The following is a 22,864-nucleotide window of genomic DNA, read 5'->3' on the forward strand; positions in this document are numbered from 1 at the left end:
TACGTTCTCTTGTGTAGATATTTAATCAGTTATACACCCCATTACTGATTTAATTCAGAATGTCAGTGACAGGTGAATAATGTGGGTATTTGTATATTAATATCGTATTGTATTAATGTTCCTTTCATTTAAGTATGTTATTCATGTGAAAATCATAAACTGTTGCTTCATGTCTAGAATAAATTTAATCAGTGCTGTAGGCATCTAATGTCCTCACTGTTTTAATTCAATATGTCAGTGTAACAAATGTGTTTCTTTTCATTTCCAGTTTCTTTATGCTTTACTAATTCAGAATATTGTATGATGCTGTGAAAATGTGAGGCTGAGAACAAACAAATCACTAATTTTCATCCTGTCAGTAGATTAGGAATCCTCCAATTGTAGCATAAAATAAGATGACAGTATATTTTGCATGTGTTTAAAAGTAACATACTATCTAATGATAAATTTACTGTAACTAGAAAAAAAAAAAAAATCCTTTATGCTCTATAAAATATCCCTTATGGAGTAAGAAACAAATAAAAAAATAATTTTGGTGCAAAATGGTAATGCCATGACACTAGAGTGCAGTTGCTTGAGAGTCTTCTCCAGTGTCCTTTTCTTGGCAATATGAAGTTGATAGAAGGTTTTCGTTTTGGTGACAGCCACCTGCAGATGGAGCATTTTTAGGGCTCTTTGTCCTGTATTGATACATGGCTTATATGAATTTTTGAGTTTCATGACTAACATCTTCAAAAAAAAATGTATATTTTAGTCAAGAAATAACATAAAAATAAATTATAAAAAAAAAAAAAAAAAACACTTTAGGTATTGACTATTAAATACAGTGAAAATTTGCCTGCAAGTACTGTTCATAATTCATCCAGATCAAACTAATGCTAATAAGAACAAAGTATCTTCCATTCTATGAAATATCTAAGTTTTGGTTCACTTTAGTGCTTACTCTCTGGACTTTGTCATTGAATTTAAAATCACCCTACCTACAGAATCACACTTGTTAAAACTAGGAAATGATTCTCTTCTGTGTTGGGATTTTTTAATTCCATAATTGAGAAACATGATAGAACTGAAAAAAAGTTTGTTGACAAATAAAGGACAATGCTTATTAATATACTGCAGACGTTAGTTTGGAGTTTCAGTATGATGCATTGGTCCAGTTTCATAATGTGAGTGATTGTATGGGAACCTGGTTTCTGTAGAGTAAGGGTTTAAGCACAACTAACATTTCAAGTACGCACTAATCATTCTAGTTGTGGCAGAAGCAACATCATTATTCTTTGTCTAGTGCGGAATAGTTTTACTGTATGGTATACAAACCATATTGCTTTGAAAATTCATGACAGATTCAGACAAGTAACAAAGCTGAAATTGAGAGAAATTCAAAACGTTGCATGAGGAAAGCATGTTTGATTGTTTTTTTTTCCCCCTATACTTGCTTTTCATGTGAAAGCTATGATTTGCATCAAATCCTAGTTAAATCTTTGCTTTCAAATGGCTCAGGTTTTTATCCACAAGTTAAAGGTTTGGTTTCATTTTCCTGAAATCTTCCATTATTAAGGTCAGGAAACACTCAATATTTACAATACGAAATGTAAAAGCAGTCTGAGTAATATGCAAAATTGGTCAAAGTGCCAATCTACTTTGTCATCTTTTTAGCTTAGAAAATTTTAAGTAGCAATAAATTAGTAGTATTCAGCGTATTTTTAATGGAAATTAATTTACTGGATTAGAATTGTATTAATAGTCCTGTGTTAATATTTATCACTTCCATATCTCAGTATACTTTTAATTCTTAAAATTGAAAATAAATTGGTAAGACTGTTAAATACTGTACTTAAAGTAGGAATGCTTCTAACCCATTAATCTTTTCTAAAGCCAAAATTCTTATCTAAAGGGTAACTTGTGCAGTTATTTGTAGTTTTCAGATTGCTTTCAGTCCTACTCTTAAATTTATTCTCCTTCTTGAGTTACTATGAAGTGAGATGAATGTATCTTTACTCATTGATTCATCTTCTTCAGGAATAATCTTTCTATGTATATTCATCTCCCTTTAACAAGTGTCATCGATTTCTTCTATTTTTTCTGAAAAAAAATTTGCTGTAACTTTTTTATAGACACGTCATGAAAATGTAGTCAGAAATTCCCCAAATGCTTTAGAAAAAGAAATAGAGAAAAAAAAAACAACTGAACAACTGATTAATTGCTTACTTTGTGGCTTTAATTTAATGTTGGCACTTTCAGCTTAATAAGAATTATTTGTGGACTTCCTGTTCTGTGGGTATGAAAAGCATAGTAAAACATTACATCTTCCAGCAAGTCAAGAGGAAATTGTAATAATCATCATAATGTAATCCACATTATATTTTTAGATTTTGTCTTCTATAATTCATTAATAGCTGTATAAACCTTCGGGTCTAAAATTACTTCTTCCTAATAAAATATTAAGTGAAGTAATCAGTGTGCAGTTCTGCAATAATTCAAAAATAATGGTAGGAATTAATTACTGTTTCTTGCAATCTGTCATTTTTATACACTACAATCAGATGCAATTTATCTATTTTGGATGTTAAATATATGTTTTAGCTGCTTAGTAATGTTTGCTTTTGTTTCTAAATCACATTTTTTACAGAGGAAAAATATTGTATTGTGGTGTATTAAAACAGCATATTGATGCTGCAACATTCAGAGGTTCATTCTTCAGTATGTTCCAAGTGTTATATAAGTGACTGTCATGGAAGGACACTTTGATCCTTGTTAATGAAGTGCATATCTGTGTTACAAAACGGATACAAAGATAAAGTTCAATAGTATAATTAATAAAAAAAAAAAAAAAAGTGCCCAAACAAAAGTTGTGACTAATTTACTGCCAGGATATTTTTGCTAGTGTGTTTACATTATAAGAGATACTGCTGTGAAAATATTATTTCAATGTACATTATAGTTGATAAGTACAGTAAATAAGTCTGTTAGTATTGATTTGCTTTCCATGTTTTATTGTTTGCATTAGTTGATTTTCTCAATTGTTTAAGCATATGAAAAATAATGAAACTTTGGTTCCAGGAAAAAAAAAAACAAACAGGTGGACGTATTGAAGAACTGATGGAGTAATAGGCTGAAATATTTTAACTGTGATTTTTGCAAGATTGACTTCCACAGGAGAGAAAAAAAAAAAAAAAAAAAAAAAAAAGCACAACTTTTTAGGAGGAGTTTTATTTCCTATTTACATATAACCATGTCTTCCAGATGTTGGGTCAGTGGAGGGGCTTGCTTATCACAGAGCTTGGGACACTCTATATTGGACCAGTTCAACCACATCTTCAATCACAAGACACACCGTTGACCAGAGACGTCGAGGAGCTTTCAACCGGGAAGCAGTAATCACAATGTCTGAAGATGATCATCCACACGTACTAGCTCTAGATGAATGTCAAAAGTATGTATTATATCTTTCTTACCACATTTTGATTTTTAGCTAATATCATGAACACAGCAACACTTTTTCACTTCTTTGTTTCACAGTCAGCTAATACAACTGAACCCTATGAAGGTTAAATGAGTTTCTTGTTTTAGATTAGAAACTTTATTATAAGTTGTTTTTTTTTATTAGCAATTGCAGAATTAAGCGATAGCATTCTGTGTGTTTATGTTTAAGATCAAATGTTGATCACATTTCATGGAATGTTACATTTTGAGATAAGTCAGCTAATGTAAATGGGCAAATTCTTCTATTAGAAATTAGCAATATACACATGAGGAGAAATAAGATCACATTGTTTCACAGGTTAAAATTGTCTCATGGTACATAAGCATAGAGAGATGGTCAGAAGTAAGCAGACTCATGAATAGAAAAATCAGTACTTTTACACAAGTTAATGAGCCTGTGAAACCACTATAATTTGAAGAACACTGGATATGATATTTTCTTATTCATCGATTATCACATTTACTTAGAGATGCTACTCATAATTGTCTATGAAGACTTTGTTGTTGTTGTTGCTCATTTCACGAAGAGAATTAAATTATAAAATGTCTTATTCTTTTATTTATTTTGATTTTAATACAGCTTAATGTTTTGGACTAACTGGAATGAGCAGCTCCCAAGCATAATGAGATCTACCCTGTCAGGCAAAAATGCGCAGGTTATCATTAGTGTGGATATTTTGACACCCAATGGACTTACCATTGATCATAGGGCGGAGAAACTTTACTTTTCAGATGGCAGCTTGGGAAAAATTGAGAGATGTGAATATGATGGATCACAAAGATACGTAAGTTCAACAAAAATCCCAAATGTATGTACTGTTAGTTTGCATTTGTTAGTATCCTTAAATTAACAAAATGTTGCAAAAAGATAGAAACTAGAAAGAAAAAAAAATTGGCTAGGAGTAGTGCTCTAACCTATCACATTCCAATCTGTAAAATTCTGAAGGTATAAACACTTAATATGGGGTCTCTGCATGTATTGGTATTGGCCTTGAAGCATCATTGTAATAAACAATCTGTGTGAACTTGAGAAACATGGGAATAAATGTAGAAGTGAGTCAAAGAGATGTTCTGCTTTACGTAGGAAGCTTATAATTTTCCTTTGTGTGTAAAACTTCATTGAAATCTCTAGAAATTTTTCTGTGTAATGTTTGCTTGTATTACTGTACGTACTGTATTTTTTCTTTTCTATCTCTCAATTTTCAAATATACTTGAACTCTTTTTCTCTTCTATAATGATACGTCTTGGAGTGTTCTGTTAGTTTCAACTTAGTAGACATTTTGCTATCAATATGCTGAAGGCAGTTGAGCTGCACTCATGGTTTTCTTTGTTTCTGATATTTTACAAAGTCTTAAACTTGTCCGTAGGTGGTTTGGTTTATTCATTTGTTTGCTTTTTCATTTGATAGATAAAAATTGAGATAACATATTTCTTTCATGTTATTCCTTGTTTGTTTTTTGTTTTGTTTTGTTTTGTTTTTAATTTTATAATTCAGTTATATCTTTATTCTAAGTATTATGCAAAACCTGAACTTGCTTTTAAGTTTGGGTAATACTGTCAGAGATGACTCATATCACTGGCGTTGTTTCATCAGAATTGCTCATCACCTCATAAATGCGTTCTAACTACGAATATCAGAATCCATCCATGAAATTGTCTTACTGATCTGGTGAAATATTTGTATGGCAGTTGTTGTTCGTTGTTGGTATGTTGTCCAGCCTGATGAGATATCTGGTTTCTGTAACCTTAGGATAATATACATGATAATCACTCCAATGCTATGGAAGTTTGACTCTGCTAGGATCTTTCAGCGAGGTTTTGCCATCAGCTGCTCCTTAAGAGTAGTTTCAACGAATTACTCTTCTCCTCACCATGTCTGCTTCATTACTTTCTAGTTTCAGTTAGATTAGCAAAGACAGAGATTGTATGGTATGAAATGATAATATAATGGTTTTGCATTCAAGTAGCAGCCTCTTCCTTTATCCTACTCAGTATAGTAATCCAGTACAAATAAGTGAGTGGCAAATAATTTAGCAGTATTGAGTTTTATCTATTAAGTTGAGTGTTAGAGTTTATTTAATATGTAGTCACTGGAATACTCTTCCAAGATTGGAAGAATTATTTGTTACATATTATTATTACATTTTCTTAAAATTTGTACTTAGTTGTTGGCCTTTTGTTGTTTGTTTGTTTTTAACATTTCATGTTCTTCCGTAGCATCATTGTGGCAGGTATTTGTTGTTTTTTCCATATTTTCTTCTTTCATCAATTTTTGATCCTGCTTTCAGTTAGATTTAACATTGTGGCCCAGCTGTGTTTAGGCAACTTTGGAAGTATAACATCTTTTATATGAATACAAAGTTTAAGTTTGCAATTTATATGATAGCGACATTTGCCTTTAGGTTTTATTTTCTCTTCCAATATTGTGTGCCTGGAACTTATTACAGCCTACAAATATAATTAGTGATTTGTAAACAAAGGTTTGTTCATCTTCTAACATCTAAGTTACAGTGTTTTTTTTTTTCTCAGTTATGCTTTGTGGGTCTAAAGATGTGATTGTTAGTTGATACAATTTAGTGGTTTCTCCACTAATTATATTCCTATATATATAATCATAGCTTTCAGTTACTAGAAGACAGGGTTGTTTTTTTTTTCCCTGCCAGAACTCTGTATTTAAGTGATGAATTAAAAAATAGTACCAAAGTTGGTGTTCAACTTCTGACTTAACTGCAGAGAATTGAGATTTTTTTTTTTAAATGCTCTCTTCTCAGCAGTATAAATACATTATCTGAAGTTGGAATGTTTTGTTCTTGATGCTTTTCTGTTGCAAATCTGATCAGAAAGATCCTGTTTCTTGAATTTGCGGATGTCCATTTTTCCTGATAGCATGTGTTAGATGAGGACCAGAAACAACTCAAAGAGGAAAATATACACTAACTCTTAGTCTTACTAAACTGTTTTGCCAGGGGATTCACTGCATTGTTGTTGTTGAGTCTTATTTGGACAGCTGTGTACAGTAATCCTGGGTTGGAACTTAAAGTGATCCCCTAACCAGTGACAATGAAGTCTTCTAACCCAAGGAAGCTACCTACCTGGGTGATAGAGATGCAACACTGTTAATTTGCTGAGATATCTTGGTATGAAGTGTGGATAGCCTAATGGAATTAAATGAAAGAAAGGAATTCATGAAAAGACAGTGGTAATCTGTAAGGACATTTAGAATAACTTTTTTCTAATCCTGCAGGCCCACGTAAAATTCAAAGAAATTGGTTTAAATTTGACACTAGAGGAGGGTTCTCATTGTCGTTCACATGTTGAAAATTAGTAGTGTGTAATTAATACAAATGTCGTTGCAAAGAACATGGTTGAAAGTCATAATTTATGGAGATAATTACCTTCCATTTGAATGGTGCTGAAAGGAGCAGGCCTGTTAATAAATAGCTGCTTACATATGTCATTCAACCAAACTGCAAATGTAGAATTGCATTTGATTTTCGGTGTCTTAAGCATGTTAGTTTCCAATGCAGAGAAGCAACCAATTAATTCCTGAAAAGGGAGCTCTTCTGATGTTGTTACATCTTACTTGAACAGTTCTATGGCAAAACAATCTTAATCTTGTTGGAAAATGTGGTGTTTTAGATTAACCTTTTTTCCCAGTTGCTGTAACTGCTATTCAGGTGTTCTGATGATGTTACTGAAAGATACAAAAATTAAAAAAAATAAAAATAAAAATCCTTGCTTTAAACATAGTACAATGATAATAAAAAAAGACAACTTTCCAGATAATTGTGACATTTGATATCAACAACTAATGTCATGATTATTTTTAGTAGAGCATATAAATGATTTAAGGGGAAGAAATCTTTTTATTTTACGTTGTTGTTGTCTGCTGCAGTAAGAATCCAAACAGTAATAAAAACCAACGTTGTGGAACTAGGTGAAACCTCCTGTTGCAGAAATATAGACTATGCTGTGAACTATGAGTAGAGAGATAGTCATCTTCTGAATGCTTGGTTGAATTTAGTTGTTTGTACCTTCCAGTTCTCTTTACCTATGTATCATCTGGGCATGTTAGGAAGCTATTCCATGTATGGTATTCCATGTCATACAAGTTCTGATTCCTACAGAACTGTGTGCTTTTTTCCCTCCCATGTAGCATACATAACAGCTCCCCCATTCCAGAACAGTTCATGCACTCTAAGTTGAACAACAGGCAGCATATACTGCAGCTGCATGATTGCAGATTAACTGGGTGTAACACTTCTGTTGATAATGTTCTTCTGGATGAGATAGGTGAACAGTTTTTTTGCCTGTATTCTCCTAAGTGGGAGCACTGCTTTGGATGATTTGCTGCTACCAGTTTCTATGAAATTTGTTATTAGTTGTTTATTTTGGAGTTTTTATGATTTGAAAACGTGATTTTTCTTACAGTTTAATAGTATCCACTAATTCTGCATTGGGTTTCTTCTCTATGTGATGTATTTGTGTGCGTGTTTCCTGAAAAATGTAGCAGTCTTACATCTTGATCCAAATCCTATAAGGTTAATATGAATAAGTCTATAAATCAGCAAGGTGACTGTATTGGCTTCTATTACTATTTTTGTTGCAGACAAGCAATGAGCAAATAGAAAAAGAAATCAGGGAGTAGTGGATAGATCCATTTGTATTATCTACGTCTCCAGGACAGCTAGCTAGGGCAGCCCCAGCAGGATTGCAGTAGGGTCACAGCGTAAGGATCATGGTTCTGCTCCTGTATCTGTGGGCATCTTTGTCCAAATCTGTAGATACTGCTTGGAAAATTAATGTGTGCAGGCTGTACAAAATTTAGCAACATCAATGACAGCATAACTTACAGTGAAATTTGACTGACACTGAATCCTATGGACTTTAAGATGTCTTGTCAACAAACCAAAGGATGAACTTTTATGTATTGTTGTGGCATTTTTTCAGGTGCTGTAAGTGTACAAGAATAAGTATTTTGTCTAAAACCAAAGCAATGTGAGTCATAGCTGGTAGTATGATGATTTCTTTTTCAGAGTCAACAACCCTGCTCATGTTTCTTCTCTGTACTTATGTGTTCTAGGTAATTGTCAAATCTGGACCGGGTACATTTCTCAGCCTGGCTGTATATGATGATTATATTTTTTGGTCTGATGGAGTGAGAAGAGCTATTCTGCGTTCCAGTAAATACACAGGAGGAGATACAAAAGTTCTTCGTTCTGATATCCCTCATCAGCCAATGGGCATTATTGCTGTTGCCAACGACACTAACAGTTGTAAGTTCTATTTCAAGGATTTTAGACAATTCAACTAACTTAAAATATTTTACTGTCTTTCATAATTTCTTTTGTTCTAGAAGATGCTAACAAAAGATGGGATAAATAGTATTGAATGAAATTTGTCTGTTATGTTCATTTTTTCCAGTGTGATAGCAGCTAAATCATTTCTTGTCAAATATCTGCAGTTTTGAATGCTGTGTGGGGAGGTTTAGTGATTGTATTTGAGGGAACTCCATTTGTTTATCTTCAATATGCAACCCTATGAGTCATGCTGATATTTTCATTTGACTGATAAAACTTGAACCAATTGCCCATAAATCTGAAATACAACTATCTTTGCTGTCTCTAATAGATTTGCCACTGAAGCAAGTTTAATAAAACAGTCAATCTTTGATTGTTTATTCTTCAGGTGAATTATCTCCTTGTGCACAAATGAATGGAGGTTGTCACGATTTATGTCTTCTGACTCCTGATGGACGAGTGAATTGTTCATGTAGAGGGGATAGAATACTGATAGATGATAACAGATGTGTGAGTAAGTAATACTGGCTGATGCAGTGCTTTTTCTGTGGTGTGGTGCAGTTGACTATTGCAAATTCAGTTGGCCCAAGTCATGAATTTTATTTCTATATACTCTTATATTGCTCTAGATGTTGTTTTTTTTACAAATGTTGCCAAAGCTTTGCATGTAGCAGGCTTTAAACTATTTTACATCTGATAAGACTTTTGTGGGGTTAAAGAGCATTAATATTTATTAATTTCTTCAATTCCAGTTTGGATATTTGTGTTCTATTTAATGTTCCTTGTGCTGAACTAGATAAACTGCAAATCTAACTGACGATTTTTAGTTCTCACAATGATGATAGGGGAAAAAAAAAAAAAAAAAGGAAAACAGTGCTCTGATAAACATGACTGCCATTTTGAGGACTCTATAAATCATAAAGAGGATCAGATTTCACCTTGTTCAGAATCCACATTTGCAGCACTTTCATACTTCATGTTTGAATCAAATAGAGAATTGTTTTCTAGTTATGTTGGCTTAAAATTTTTTGCATAGAGGACGTCTTTTCCTCCTGAAATTGAATAGAAATATTGTAATGGAAACGAGGAAAAGAGCACCATAAATAGATTTCATTTCCTCATTATTCTTCTTGACTTGAGGGCAATGGTAACAAAGTCATAATCTCTTCAGTATTGTTAACTTGCTTCAGCACATGTTCCCATAAATTCGTGGATCTTTGGCTATGTTTGTCTTTTACAGTCTTTCCCACTTTGTACTGGAGTTTATCCCAATATTTCTGAATTTTTTTTATTTAAATATCAGTCCTTATCAACAAAAGTACAAATCAGCCCTGCAGGTCACTAGTGTGGGGGAGCTTTCAAGTTTTGATGCTGTAGGTTTGGCTTTTTTTTGTACACAGATCTTTGGAAAGAGATATTAAAATAGGAACCAGTATTGAGCTTATTTTCTCTAAGTGTAAAAGATACTAAAAAAAAAAAAATGATGTGTTGTAATATGTTATTTTTAGCTAAAAATTCTACTTGCAACACTTATTCTGAGTTTGAATGTGGAAATGGTGAATGCATTGATTACCAACTAACTTGTGATGGCATTGCTCATTGTAAGGACAAGTCTGATGAGAAACTGTTTTACTGTGGTGAGTATTTCCAGGCATTTTAACTTCAAGGTTATGCACCCTTTTATTGATTTCTCTGTGACTTCTAGCACATACCAACTGGTCACTGAAGTGAACAAGAAGAAGAAAATACTAAAGCACTCATTTAATTTAATACATTTTAAAAAAATAAAAATAACTATTATATGGAGAAAATCAGTTGTGTGCCTGTAGCTCTTGGACTTCTCATTGTTCTGATATCCATATCATAGCTTTGATCTCTTCTGTTTCCCATAGGAATGACTTTTAATGACTTAATGAGTAGTTTTGATATAATGTTTATACATGCCTCTTTCAGAATCTTATGAAATGTCTCCTCTAACTCCTGTGTTATTTGAATAGCTAAAGTTAATACCAGATAAAGGAAACATTTTCTATATTATTATAGTTTCATACAGTACTTTGGGGAGGAGAGTAGGTTGAACGAACGGATAGGAAGTCAAATGGAAACAAATTAGAAAGAAAGTTGTATCTGATGTAGAATCTGAAAACACTGTTTCTTGTCATTCCAGCATAGCAGTCAGTTTTAGGTTTACTAAGATGCCCTTTTTCTTCAGTACTGGGGGAAAAAAAAAAATGCACTATCAATCAGACTGTATTTTTATAGATTTAGGTTACTTTGCACTCCATCTTATTGCTAAGTATGGTTTTAGGGTAAACATGACGTATTTCGTTCTGTTTTGTCTCAATTGCTAATGCTGTGTGTTCACCTGCATGACGAAAGCATGCCAAAGAAAATCTGTTTCAAATGCTTTTCTGCGCCTCTGATTTTAGTGTAAGGATATTGGTACATCAAATGCCAAAATTAAATTATGTTCTTGTTTTCCAGAAAATAGAGGCTGTCGAAAGGGTTTCAAACCATGTTCTAATCGACGCTGTATTTCGCGTAACAAAGTATGCGATGGTATGAATGACTGTGGTGACAACTCTGATGAATTGGATTGTAAAGGTAAACGGTGGTTACTACTAAGGTGATTTCAGACTATTGCTCTGTGAATATATATTTTGTGAAGAGAAGTAGTTAGAAAATGCAGATATTTTTATTGGCATTACAAGAGGGGAATTTTTTTCATAATTCGAAAACAAGAGCAGCTGCATTCTCCTTATCTTTGAGATCACGTGTTGGGGCTGATATCAACACTGAGTTTGGTTTTATTTCTGTGGAAAACTCCAAATATAGTGTTACCGCTTCTTCCATGAAGCGATATGTGAGGCAGTATCTTTGCCATGGATGGAAAGGATGGAAGTTACGCTGTTTCTTCTCTGCATCTGCTGCTGTTTCTTTTTTGAAGTAGACAGTGTTTTCTTTCTTTTCTTCTCAGATGCATTGCAATTTCTATGTCCTTTATAAAATGTATCAGCATTGTTTTCTCTTTTATATCGATATTGCTTTTGCATTTTAAAACATGAATATTTATATTGTGCTTCTGCCAATGAATGAAAACTAGCTAGCAGACAGTGCAAATCCTTAGTTACAATCCAGAAAGATTGGAGGAGCAATTATGCCACCATACACGGATAAACCATATGCAGCTACTTTTCTGCAAGTACTACATGGATTTAAAACATCTGAAAGCATCTGATTATAGGTAGAGTGAAAAGTATACTAGGAAGAACCCCCATGTGGTGTTAAATGAAAAATTTTGGAGATTCATAGATTTTCCTGCAAGGGCTTGTTTCCTCCTTTCATAATGATTATCTCAAGTTGAATTGAGTTGTCTAAGGACAACTATCTATCGAAGCTCAATAAAGAAATTTAAAAATTAGAAATATATTATTTCAACCATATTAAGTCTTTTGAAAGAACAGCAGGTTCTGAATGCACCATTCTAAAAGGTAGAAAATAATAATAAATTAATAATTATAATATGCATCTGAACTGTTTATTATATTAATTTGTATCTTTCTTTTTTATTCCATACACTATAGATTCAGCATGTGCTTCAACAGAATTCCGTTGTGCAGACGGGACTTGCATTGGAAAATCAGCACAGTGCAACCAGATCATTGATTGTGCAGATGCTTCAGATGAAAAGAATTGTAGTAAGTTTGTATTTGTCTGTGCTTCATCTTAGAATCTGTTTCATGATTATTCCTTGTTCTATAGCAGATCATTCATAGTCTTTATTTGTTGGGTAACTACAGTTGCGTTGTCTGTGCAAATTCAAGATAAATGTGAAAACCAAGCAATAAAACTTTGAATCTGTATTAGGTGTGATTTGTTGTCTCCTTCCAGATAATACAAACTGTGCTTACTTCTATAAACTTGGAATTAAATCTGCTGGATTTATTAGCTGTAATTCCACTTCACTTTGTATACTGCCGGAATGGATATGTGATGGATCTAATGACTGTGGAGATTACACAGATGAACTAAAATGCCCAGGTAACTGTCAAAAAGAAATCTGAACGTTTTAAATTATGTTTCTGGAAAAATATTTTCCCATGTTTCTTGGTTCTTTTTGTTGGATATGAATTTGTTTGTTTGTTTTTTTTAAGGTAAAAAGTATTTATTTGGTCAATTCATAATATTTAATATAGATATAATTATAATATTAGCGAAGCTTTTTTACTAGCCTGTTTCATTAGATGATGCAAATTTTTACCAATTAATGCATTTCTCTGAAGACAAGTGTAATGCCTAACTTCATGTTTCATCCAAGTTAGGTCTGCCATTATTCATTTGCATTTGATTAGAACATTAGTCACAAAACATCAAGCTCCAACATCAAATCAAGGAGCTGTTTCAGTAGATGGTATTTCTTTCCTCTCTGATATATGCACATATATTTATTTATTTTTTTACACTTTGTCATTTGTTTTGTTGAGGTGTAGACTGCCAGGGTAGAATCCAGCACTGTTGCTTTTGCATTTGTTCCGCTTTTGAATCAGTAGAAAAAGATTATGGTACACTTAAGTCCTAGTCCCTGAGGTGCTAGTCTTCTAGAAAATGAAGATGTATTTACTGCTGGAACTTGGCTTGTTTTATGTAGAAATAAATCTACAGCTTGTAAGAAGGAAGAAGCAAATGTATTTTACAGTTTAAAGAGTTTCATTATTCCAAATTTTCATCTGAATTTTTCATGATAAGTCAGAAAGTTCACGTATTAGAAACATACTTTTTCACGCTCTATGTACACGTAATAAAAATTTGAAGGACAGTTCTTATTTCACTGGTATTTTGTTAAGCAGTTTTTATCAGAATGACTGTAGTGTTAGTGAACCTCAGAAGATAACAAACTATTCAGTGTTGAAATTGGTTTATCCTCTGCACCTATGTAGTAACGTTGAGAAAGACGTAGCGTCTTTTCATTTTTTTTTTTACAGGAATAAATATACTAATAAATATATAAATATACTGATAAAGATCTTGTTATGTTTGAGTAACTGTATCCTAAATCTTTACATGCAATGGGAACAAGTGAGCCAAGGCATTTTAGAAATCTTCCTTTGAAAATAGTGTATCTGCTCATGCTGTTTTAGTCTTCTGGTTTGACATTTCCCTAGACCATACCAAGCCAGTATCCAGTACAGTAGATGAGAACTATTCTTTGTGTCAGTGAATACACACTTGGAAATTGCATTTCCATTTGTTCTAGTCATTGACTCCCATGTGATTATATCTATCTTACGTGGCCAGTATCTCTTTTTTTCTGAGAATTGTTAGTAAAAATAAAACTTTGAATTTTACACTATTGAGTGCTACCTAATTGTTGCTAGCCCAGTAATTAACATCTTCTGATTATTCCTGTTTAGTATTCTGTTTGTCTGTGTAATTATCCATTGTGTCATCAAGACCTTCTATTAGAATTCTCATTTACTTTGTGCCAAATTTATTGATGAAAAAATTACAAAGATCCAGAAAATAACTTGGAACTTTAGCACAAACATCAATTAAACTAGTTATTAAGAACTTTTGTCCTTGCTGTAGGCAGATGCGTGTTAAATTATAGTTTTCTCTCCAAACTCCGTTTTTTTCAGATTATCTAATAATTCTTTAGAATTAGCTGTGTTTGAGCTCAAAATAGCTTAGAATTGCTTTATTTCCTTTGTTTGTAGGGTTTTTACCATCCCAAAGAAGATTTTCAGGCTACTATGATATAGCTTCAGTAAACTAATGTTGCATAAGTAAACTAATGTTGCATTTTATTCCATTGTCCATTTATTTGTGTTACTTTATTCTATCTTTCCAAATGTATTCCAAAATGTTCCATCATGTTAATGTGTGACTAATTGCCTGGATCATCCCTTTATTTGAAAGCAATACCATTCCAGTTCAACCCGCTTATGATTTCCTTTGCTATCTCATTCAAAACTGCCTGCCTCTGGCACATTAAGTTTCTGAGTGTTGTTTCTGTTATGAATGTGATAATTCCCATTGACAGTCTTAACTTTGTTCACTGCTATTCTCAGAGAAAAGTAAGGAAAAATATTCATATGGGAGTGGTTGTACTTAGCCAATCTTTAATCTCTACCGAGCCATTGTAGACATCTTATTTCTTCTTTTGTGCTTTTTCAATACTCATGTAGTTGAATAACACATAAATATCGTAACTTTACTATTATTCTTTTCTTAAGAGAAAATAGAGGGGAAAAAACACTAAGCAAAGAACAGTATAAATAGCCCTGTTACGTGAAAGAACTAATAGAAACCTTAGCAGAGTTTTAGTGATCTTCAGTGCTCAGAATGAGGAGATATTGCTTGGGTTTTCACAGGCCAAAAGCTTCCTTGAAATTCTGAAAATAATCTTTGCCACTCATTAGACTAAGATTTCTTCTTATGTCTTGAAACTGTTTATATTATCACATTGTCTTTCCTCATGTCTGTAGAGTAAATCTTGAGAACTTTGACCCTATACAAAGAAATAAAGCGTGGAAGAATGACTTCTGCATTCATGACAGAATCTAAATCTCCTGCTCCTGTGTCACTGATAAAATTTGGTGGTGACAGTCACTGCATGCATCAGATTTATTGCTTATCTCAATAAGTGTGACAAAAATACTGCCCTAATTAGGTTATCATGTTGATACTGAAGGATAGATCAAAAGGGCAATTTCTTCAGCTGGTGTAAAATGACAAGCAGTTTTGATTTACCATACATAAAAAATTGTAAACTGAACTACCTTTTCCACTATAGGTCCTTTTAATTGATGTTGTTTCTGTGTAAATAAATGAAGTATTTCAGCTTCCTGCACTTAGTTACCACTATTTTCTAATTTGTATAAACACAGTTAAATAATATAAGTAATATATTTTTTTAATGTTTTTAAACATAATCACTTTGTTATCCATCAGTATGCAAAAATTTAGCAGAAATGTATTAGGCTCCTAATCATATTAGTAGAGACCATTTTACATTACATTCTTTATTTTATCACAGTTCAAAACAAACCCACATGTGAAGAAAATTATTTTGGTTGTCCTAGTGGAAGATGTATTCTGAACACCTGGCTTTGTGATGGGCAGAAAGACTGCGAGGATGGATTGGATGAATTGCACTGTGGTGAGCACTTAATCTGATTTTAGTTCTGTTGTCACTGACACGTTTTCAAAACAGAACGTGTGTGAATGTATCTTAAAGATTGAATGTAAAGCGGGAAAGGTCTCTCATGCAAAATTTTCAAATAGAAATCTTTTCTTTCAGTATTTTATTCCCTATCTTACAGTGGAATGAAAGCACCATTGATATTTTCTTTTTTCTCCTGAAGAGACATTTTCATACAGGCTTTTCTGTTTCTTTAAGATCTGACAGCTGCACCGATTCTTTATAATTCCTCACTAGAACATTTTTATAGATACAATCAGTTCATGTTAACATTTTCTATCTGTAGCAGAAAGTAAACAAAATAGACCTTTATGGCATAAAAGTAGACATTTCTTGCATCAGAGGCCATATAGGTATAGCTATGTAGAGTAACAAACAAAATTGTTGGGAATAAAATACAGCAATAAATTGTTGAAAATTTGAAGGGTTCATTCCATCTCAGATCTATTATGGTTCCTAAATTCTGCTTAACTGAGGAGCAGTACAGGTTGATTTTGTTTACAGTGAAAGCTGGCCTTTATATTTGTATGGATTAATAGAACAGACAATTTCCATAGTTCAGTTGTAGTTGAACAAACAAATGAATTTTTTTCAGAGATAAAGGAGGAATTTTAGTCAATCTTTTTCCCCTACTGACAATTCTTACCCATTTTGTTGAGGTAGTTGTTAAATATTCCATTTTTTAATCAGATTAAATGAGTGAAAATTCTTTTTATTGCTAATACTTAAATCTGTTGTCACTAATTAAAACAATATAAATTTTGTCTATTGTCCTTAAAGAGTCTTCAGCCATTTACGGAAAGATCACTGTAATAGTATTTATTTAGAGTATTTCCACCATCTGATTTGGAAGCACTGACATTTGACATTATTTTCAACTTATACTAATATGCTACAATTGGGCAGACAGAAAGCACTAATGTGGTGATTTCTATGCTGAGGGTTTCTTTGGATAAACTGCAGGGAGCACAGGGCTGTTTTGAACCTAAAAAACAAAGTGGTTGGTGTCATTCCTAGATTCATCCTGCTCGTGGAATCAGTTTGCTTGTTCTGCAGACAAGTGCATCTCTAAGCAATGGACTTGTGATGGTGAGGATGACTGTGGAAATGGTTTAGATGAGAGTGATGCTATTTGTGGTAAGTAGAATAATTTTAGCTCTGTGTTGTGTGAGACCATCCATACAAAAAGAGCCCAAGTGGATCCATGAAGGTAGCAGGAAGAGAGCAAGTATAGCAAGTATATTTCACTAAGATTAAATGATGGATTGAGCAATTCAAAAGAGTAGAAATGAATGCTAGGATACAATATTTTTAGAAAAAATCCTGTTTAAAAAAAAAAAAGACAAATATGTAGTCAAGCAGTATGTTGAGTTACTTGATTTGGAATTATTGGAGATTTTCTTTCTCCCACTACTACAACACATGATATGTATTCTTATAGATTCTGTTCTAGGTATATGGGGCTGATGTATGCAAGTTCTGAATATCTTTAACTTATTGCTGTAGAGTGTAGTTATGTTAGGTTTGTGTGGCTTATGAGTGTAGCTCCTTTATTCACACAGTTCCAACATAAAGCCCAGAACTGGTTCGTAAAGTTATTCTGTTAGAGAGTGACAATAAATGACATTAAATTAAATTTCCTTACAGTAAATTCAGAGAATGAGTAAGTGTGAGATGTAACAGATTGCCAACATTTTAGTGTAAAATATAAGCTAGCATATATATATTTGCCATACTACACCAAGAACAATTTTCTTAGCAACGACTCATTTTTTCAGGTTCAGTGACGTGTGCAGCGGGGACATTCAGTTGCCTGGGCTCCCATGCCTGTGTTCCTCAGCACTGGCTTTGCGATGGTGAAAGAGACTGTCCAAATGGAAGTGATGAACTCTCTACAGCAGGCTGTGGTATGTTTGCATGATAAGATGTGTGGTATTTCTTTGCTTGGCACTTTTGCCTTTACAGTATCGAGATGTTGTTTATTTCTATAGTCATACTTCTGTATTGTCAATTGTTAGTACAACCACAGGGAGCATACATAGCAGGATCCTTAAATGTTTTAAGCAGCCTGATATCTTCAGATTTTGTTAATATATACTGATGTACACAAGCTGAAAGTTGTCACGTCATGCATATTATACAGTGTGTTTACTAAAATTAGCAGATCGTTGACTACAGTCCATTTCCTGAAGAAAATGCTGCTGCATGTGAGAGAAGTTGTACATCATAAACAGAGATACAGTATCACCCCGAGTTTCTTCTCCCTAATTGTTCAGATGCCAAATCTCCCACCCTACAAACTATTGCTTTCAGTCTTCTGAGATGCATTTCTATTGTCAAATGTTCAGTACTAGTTTAATTAGGGGTTTTGTTTTATAACTGTATACGAAAAAAGTATAGATTAAAATTACTGAAATGTGTCGTCACTGAATCCATATTGTGATATATTGCTTTTTGGTTGAGTTATATTTTGTGTGTTTATGGTTTTTAAAGAGCTTCTGTTCAGGAGCAGGAAGGAAATCTGTATTTGCCAAACTTTGTTTGTCAGAGGCAGACCTTAAGTTGTAGACAGCATCAGCTTCTGAGACTTTTTTGCGTTGGATTATATGAGAGGCCAGCTATCTTCTTCATTCATTGCTACTAAGATGCATACATTATTCTGCCATTTACTTGTGTAATGATTTGAATAAGAAGCAAGTTATTTACATTGAATACGCTGAAGCTAACCGGTTGTCATTCATCTGTAAGAAAATTTGTCTGCCTTATTCTTTCCAATTTCATCTATGTTTTATGTACTGTATTCTCTTCAGCTCCCAATAACACTTGTGATGAGAATGCTTTCACGTGCCGTAACAACATCTGCATTCCAAAACAGTTTGTATGTGACCATGATGATGACTGTGGAGATGGATCAGATGAATCACTGGAATGTGGCAAGTATAATAAAATAGAGAAAATAGAAAAGTTCCGAACTGTTAAATATAGGGCCTTCTGGAAGGATTGTTACTTTAAAGTCACTATTGCAAAAGAAAGTGCTTTTGTGCACTAATATAAGTTCAACTTGATGTTACAATTTCAACTCCAAAATTCAATTTTTATAGCTATTTCTTCATTTTTGGCGAAGTCCTAGAAAAAAATACATGCTTAGAATGGTTAAAATGATTATACACATTTCAAAGAGAAAGCTTGTGTGTTGTAAGATTTCTGTGAAACTACTTGGTGGGTATAGTAATTTCTAAAACAGCTGTTGGAAAACTATTTCCTAATAATTAGGATAAAGTTCCATTACTTATGGAATTTACTTAGGAAAATGTATTTAGGTTTATGTGAGTGCTGCATGACTACACTTTGCATTGGTGGTAATTGTTACAGGACTATACTGCACTGCATAACACATTTGATTTTTTTCTTTCTTGGAAAACACTTGTGTTTAAGCATATGTTGCTTGGTATTTATTAATAGAACAAAAGACAATCTTAATTTATTTTGTATATACAACATTCTATGTCAAAAGTGTTGAGCAAAGGATGAAATCGCTGATTACTGTACTTCTAGGATACCGTCGCTGTCATCCTGGAGAGTTCACTTGTGCTGATGGAAGATGCTTGTTAAACTCCCAGTGGCAATGTGATGGGGATTTTGACTGCCCAGACCATTCTGATGAAGCACCTATAAATAAAAGGTGCAGAAGTTCAGGTCCGTATTTAATTGTTTTAGAACCTGTCTAACCATTCTTCTTGGGAAACAGCAGTTTGGGATTGTAGTTAGGCAAATGTGAAACTGCATATCTTAAATACACAGGTTTTTGCTGGTGTAATATGCCTTACCTGTGATAAACCACATATAATTGCTGAAACTTCAAACTTTAGGGAGTACGTTAGGAGTTTCTGTTACCAGTCTCCTGCCAGTTCTACTGAAGATCTTAAAATTATGAACATATAGAAGAGTTTTCAAATGATCTCGAAAGCTGCAAATGAATTTCACAAACTGTGAAAGCCTTGGGATTTGTACGGTACAGCCAGTGATACATGAATTTGTAGCTGTGTCTAACACTGCTCCCTGTTTAACGATCTGATCTTTTTCTAAACTAAGTCAGCCGTTACGGGAGGGAAATTCCCTCAAGTTATCTTGTATTTCAGCTTTAGTTCTCCCTTTAATTTTTCCGAATCTAACTTTAAAATCTAATTATGGAAGTTCTCTGAAAGAAGTACAGACAACTTTAATTAAATCTAGTTCTACGTGACAGTAAAAGTTCACTGTTGTTAGTGTAACTTTTTGTACCGCTGATTTGTATTACATGGAATAAGTGATACGTAACACATGTATTAGAATTCTAATTTTCATTACCTCACTTTAACTTGCTCTTTGTAATCTAAGAGAAATGGTCAGCCTCATAAATACACTGACTGATTTTGACCAAATTTGTCAAAGATGGGTTGCTTTAAGTTTTCCAAACGGGGGAAAAACAGATAATAATGTCATCAGCAAAGGAGATGCTTTAGAATGTTCAGTCCTGTTACTAAACACCACAGCACTCACGGGGGAAAGAAGCCATGCTTTCTAAATCTTACAGGAATTACATTTTGTGCAAAGACAAGTAGGAGTTTCTCAATTAAAAGAAAACAACTGTATAGGAGATTTCACACATTTTCCAGCAGAGGAATAAACCTTTAAAAAATAAAAAGAATTTATATCACCACCTTTAAGGAGCTAATATTCAGTTTTTACTCTTTCATGCTCACATTAGAGCTGGTCCATGAGAAAATTAATTCTAAATACTAGTCAACTACACAAAGCTGTGTCCTCTTTTTTCTTTTCCAGAGCAGTCATGTAACAGCTCTTCCTTCATGTGCAAAAATGGCAAGTGTATTTCTCAGAGTAATGTTTGTAATAACAAAGAAGATTGTAGCGATGGCTCTGATGAGAAAAGCTGCCACATTAATGAGTGCCTCAGCAAGAAAGTTAGTGGCTGCTCTCAGGATTGTCAGGATCTTCCTGTTGGATACAAGGTGTGTATTTATAAATATGGTGTAATATAACATCAAGTCTTCACTATTTCTTAACTCTTCCACGGTTGTAATAAAACTCTGTGTTACCTCCTTGTGATGAAGTGTCTTACCTTCAGAGTTCTTGTTCACATTACTGTATCTGTTAAACAGATTTTTAGAGGTTATCAGCACATCAAAATATTCACAGATTCGTAGAATGTTTGGGTTGGTAAGGACCTTTCAGACCATCTAGTTCCAACCCCCTTTTATAGGCAGGGATGCTTCCCTCTAGCACAGGTTGCTCACAGCCCCATCCAGCCTAGCCTTGGGTGCTTCTAGAGAGGGAGCATTCACAACCTTGCTGGGCAAAAATTATTAAAATTTGTATATAGACCTCACCAAATAAACACATGTGCAATTGAAAATAAGGAATGCCAAATAGGGTTCATTGTTCATATGAACAAATCCTTTTCGTATTCTTGAGAAGATGCCTTTTTCTTAAAGGAAGAATAATAATTCATCATTCTAACGGGAGGGTTATTTGAGAGGGAATTATGTTTATGATCACACCACCAGTAGCTGAGAGGAAATGTACTTTTATCTGTCTGCTAACAGTCTGAATAGCAAGGCAATTAGAATTTTACCTAAAAAACTGAGGATACTTGAACTTTATGATGCTAACATGTTCAGGAGATAATAAAAAAAGTCAGTAAGTAATTCAAAATGAATGCATTTGTTTGGGTATTTTTTTCAGTGCAAATGCTGGCCTGGATTCCAGCTGAAGGATGATGGCAAAACATGTACAGATATTGACGAATGTTCATCTGGATTTCCCTGTAGCCAGCAATGCATCAATACATATGGAACGTACAAGTGCTTGTGTACTGATGGGTATGAAATACAGCCTGATAACCTAAATGGCTGCAAATCCCTTTCAGGTATTGCTTTTTTTTAACCTATGGTTGTAATTTGTGATATTCCTTATCTCCCAGATGTGTTTCGCTCATCTTTTGTGCAAGATAAGCAGTTACTTCAAAGTACATGACTTAAATGAATAGTAGGAAAGTAATGTTTTATTTTGAGTATGTATTGTACTCAAAGCTTTTTTGGTGAATTGTTACAATGGATTCTGATAGTTTGAATTATTATTTTTACTAGAAAAATTATCAGGACAGTTTTAAAAAATCACTTAATTTTACTTCTTAATAACTTATTAATAGCATTATGTTTATGTAAAAGACTTCTGATGTTTTATGTCATCTACTTGAGATTACTAAACTGCACTTGAAAGCTCCCAGTTTGTTTAAGGAGTACATGGCAAAAAAGAAAGAAACAGGAAAGTATAACAGAAATAGCCAAAATCTATTTTTCCTGGAGCATATAGAATTCTTCACTTGCATATGCAATAAAGTTCAAATTATATTTATAATGGTGTTTATTTTATTACACCTCTCTCCATGCCCCTGATATTTTTGTATACTTCAGACAGTGGGATTCATTAGATCAGTGAAAGAAAGACCAAAATGTTAACAGAAATACAAAAATCCATTAGTCTGCTGGGTTTTGTTCATAGTACAGACTGTTTCCTACTCTGTCAGAGTCCTACTTCTTCCAGCTTTGCAAAAAAAAAAAAATTCATTTTGATAGTTGGTCCATATTTTTGCTTTACTTTTTAACAAAACCATGTAGTTTCTTTCTAAATGGTGTGAAACAGGATTATCTGTTTCCCCCCTTGTGTTCATAGGAACATAGAATTATCGAATTCTTAGGGTAGGGTTGTAAGGGAACTTCTAAGGTCATTTAGTTCTAGTTAATGTCCAGGTGCTTCCCTGAGTAATCAGAGAGCACAGGATAAGATATAGATGGAGGATGAAATTTTCACTTTACTCTT

General features: G+C 33.4%; 1 protein-coding gene across 1 annotated transcript in view; it reads left to right on the top strand.

Annotated features, from left to right (window-relative positions):
• Nucleotides 1-22,864, top strand: part of LRP1B (LDL receptor related protein 1B) — a 590,048-nt gene that overhangs the window by 473,382 nt on the left and 93,802 nt on the right. The window contains exons 43-57 of the mRNA XM_042877971.1: nt 3,244-3,433; nt 4,064-4,268; nt 8,568-8,760; nt 9,173-9,298; nt 10,293-10,421; nt 11,269-11,388; nt 12,369-12,482; nt 12,676-12,825; nt 15,821-15,943; nt 17,003-17,122; nt 17,764-17,892; nt 18,796-18,918; nt 19,541-19,681; nt 20,807-20,994; nt 21,728-21,911. Of these exons, the coding sequence (XP_042733905.1) occupies nt 3,244-3,433; nt 4,064-4,268; nt 8,568-8,760; nt 9,173-9,298; nt 10,293-10,421; nt 11,269-11,388; nt 12,369-12,482; nt 12,676-12,825; nt 15,821-15,943; nt 17,003-17,122; nt 17,764-17,892; nt 18,796-18,918; nt 19,541-19,681; nt 20,807-20,994; nt 21,728-21,911 (2,235 nt within the window). The remainder of the gene's footprint in view (nt 1-3,243; nt 3,434-4,063; nt 4,269-8,567; nt 8,761-9,172; nt 9,299-10,292; nt 10,422-11,268; nt 11,389-12,368; nt 12,483-12,675; nt 12,826-15,820; nt 15,944-17,002; nt 17,123-17,763; nt 17,893-18,795; nt 18,919-19,540; nt 19,682-20,806; nt 20,995-21,727; nt 21,912-22,864) is intronic.

Source organism: Lagopus leucura, unplaced genomic scaffold (genome assembly GCF_019238085.1).
Source record: "Lagopus leucura isolate 7727_CA_CO unplaced genomic scaffold, USGS_WTPT01 Super-Scaffold_100019, whole genome shotgun sequence".
NCBI classification, from domain to species: domain Eukaryota; kingdom Metazoa; phylum Chordata; class Aves; order Galliformes; family Phasianidae; genus Lagopus; species Lagopus leucura.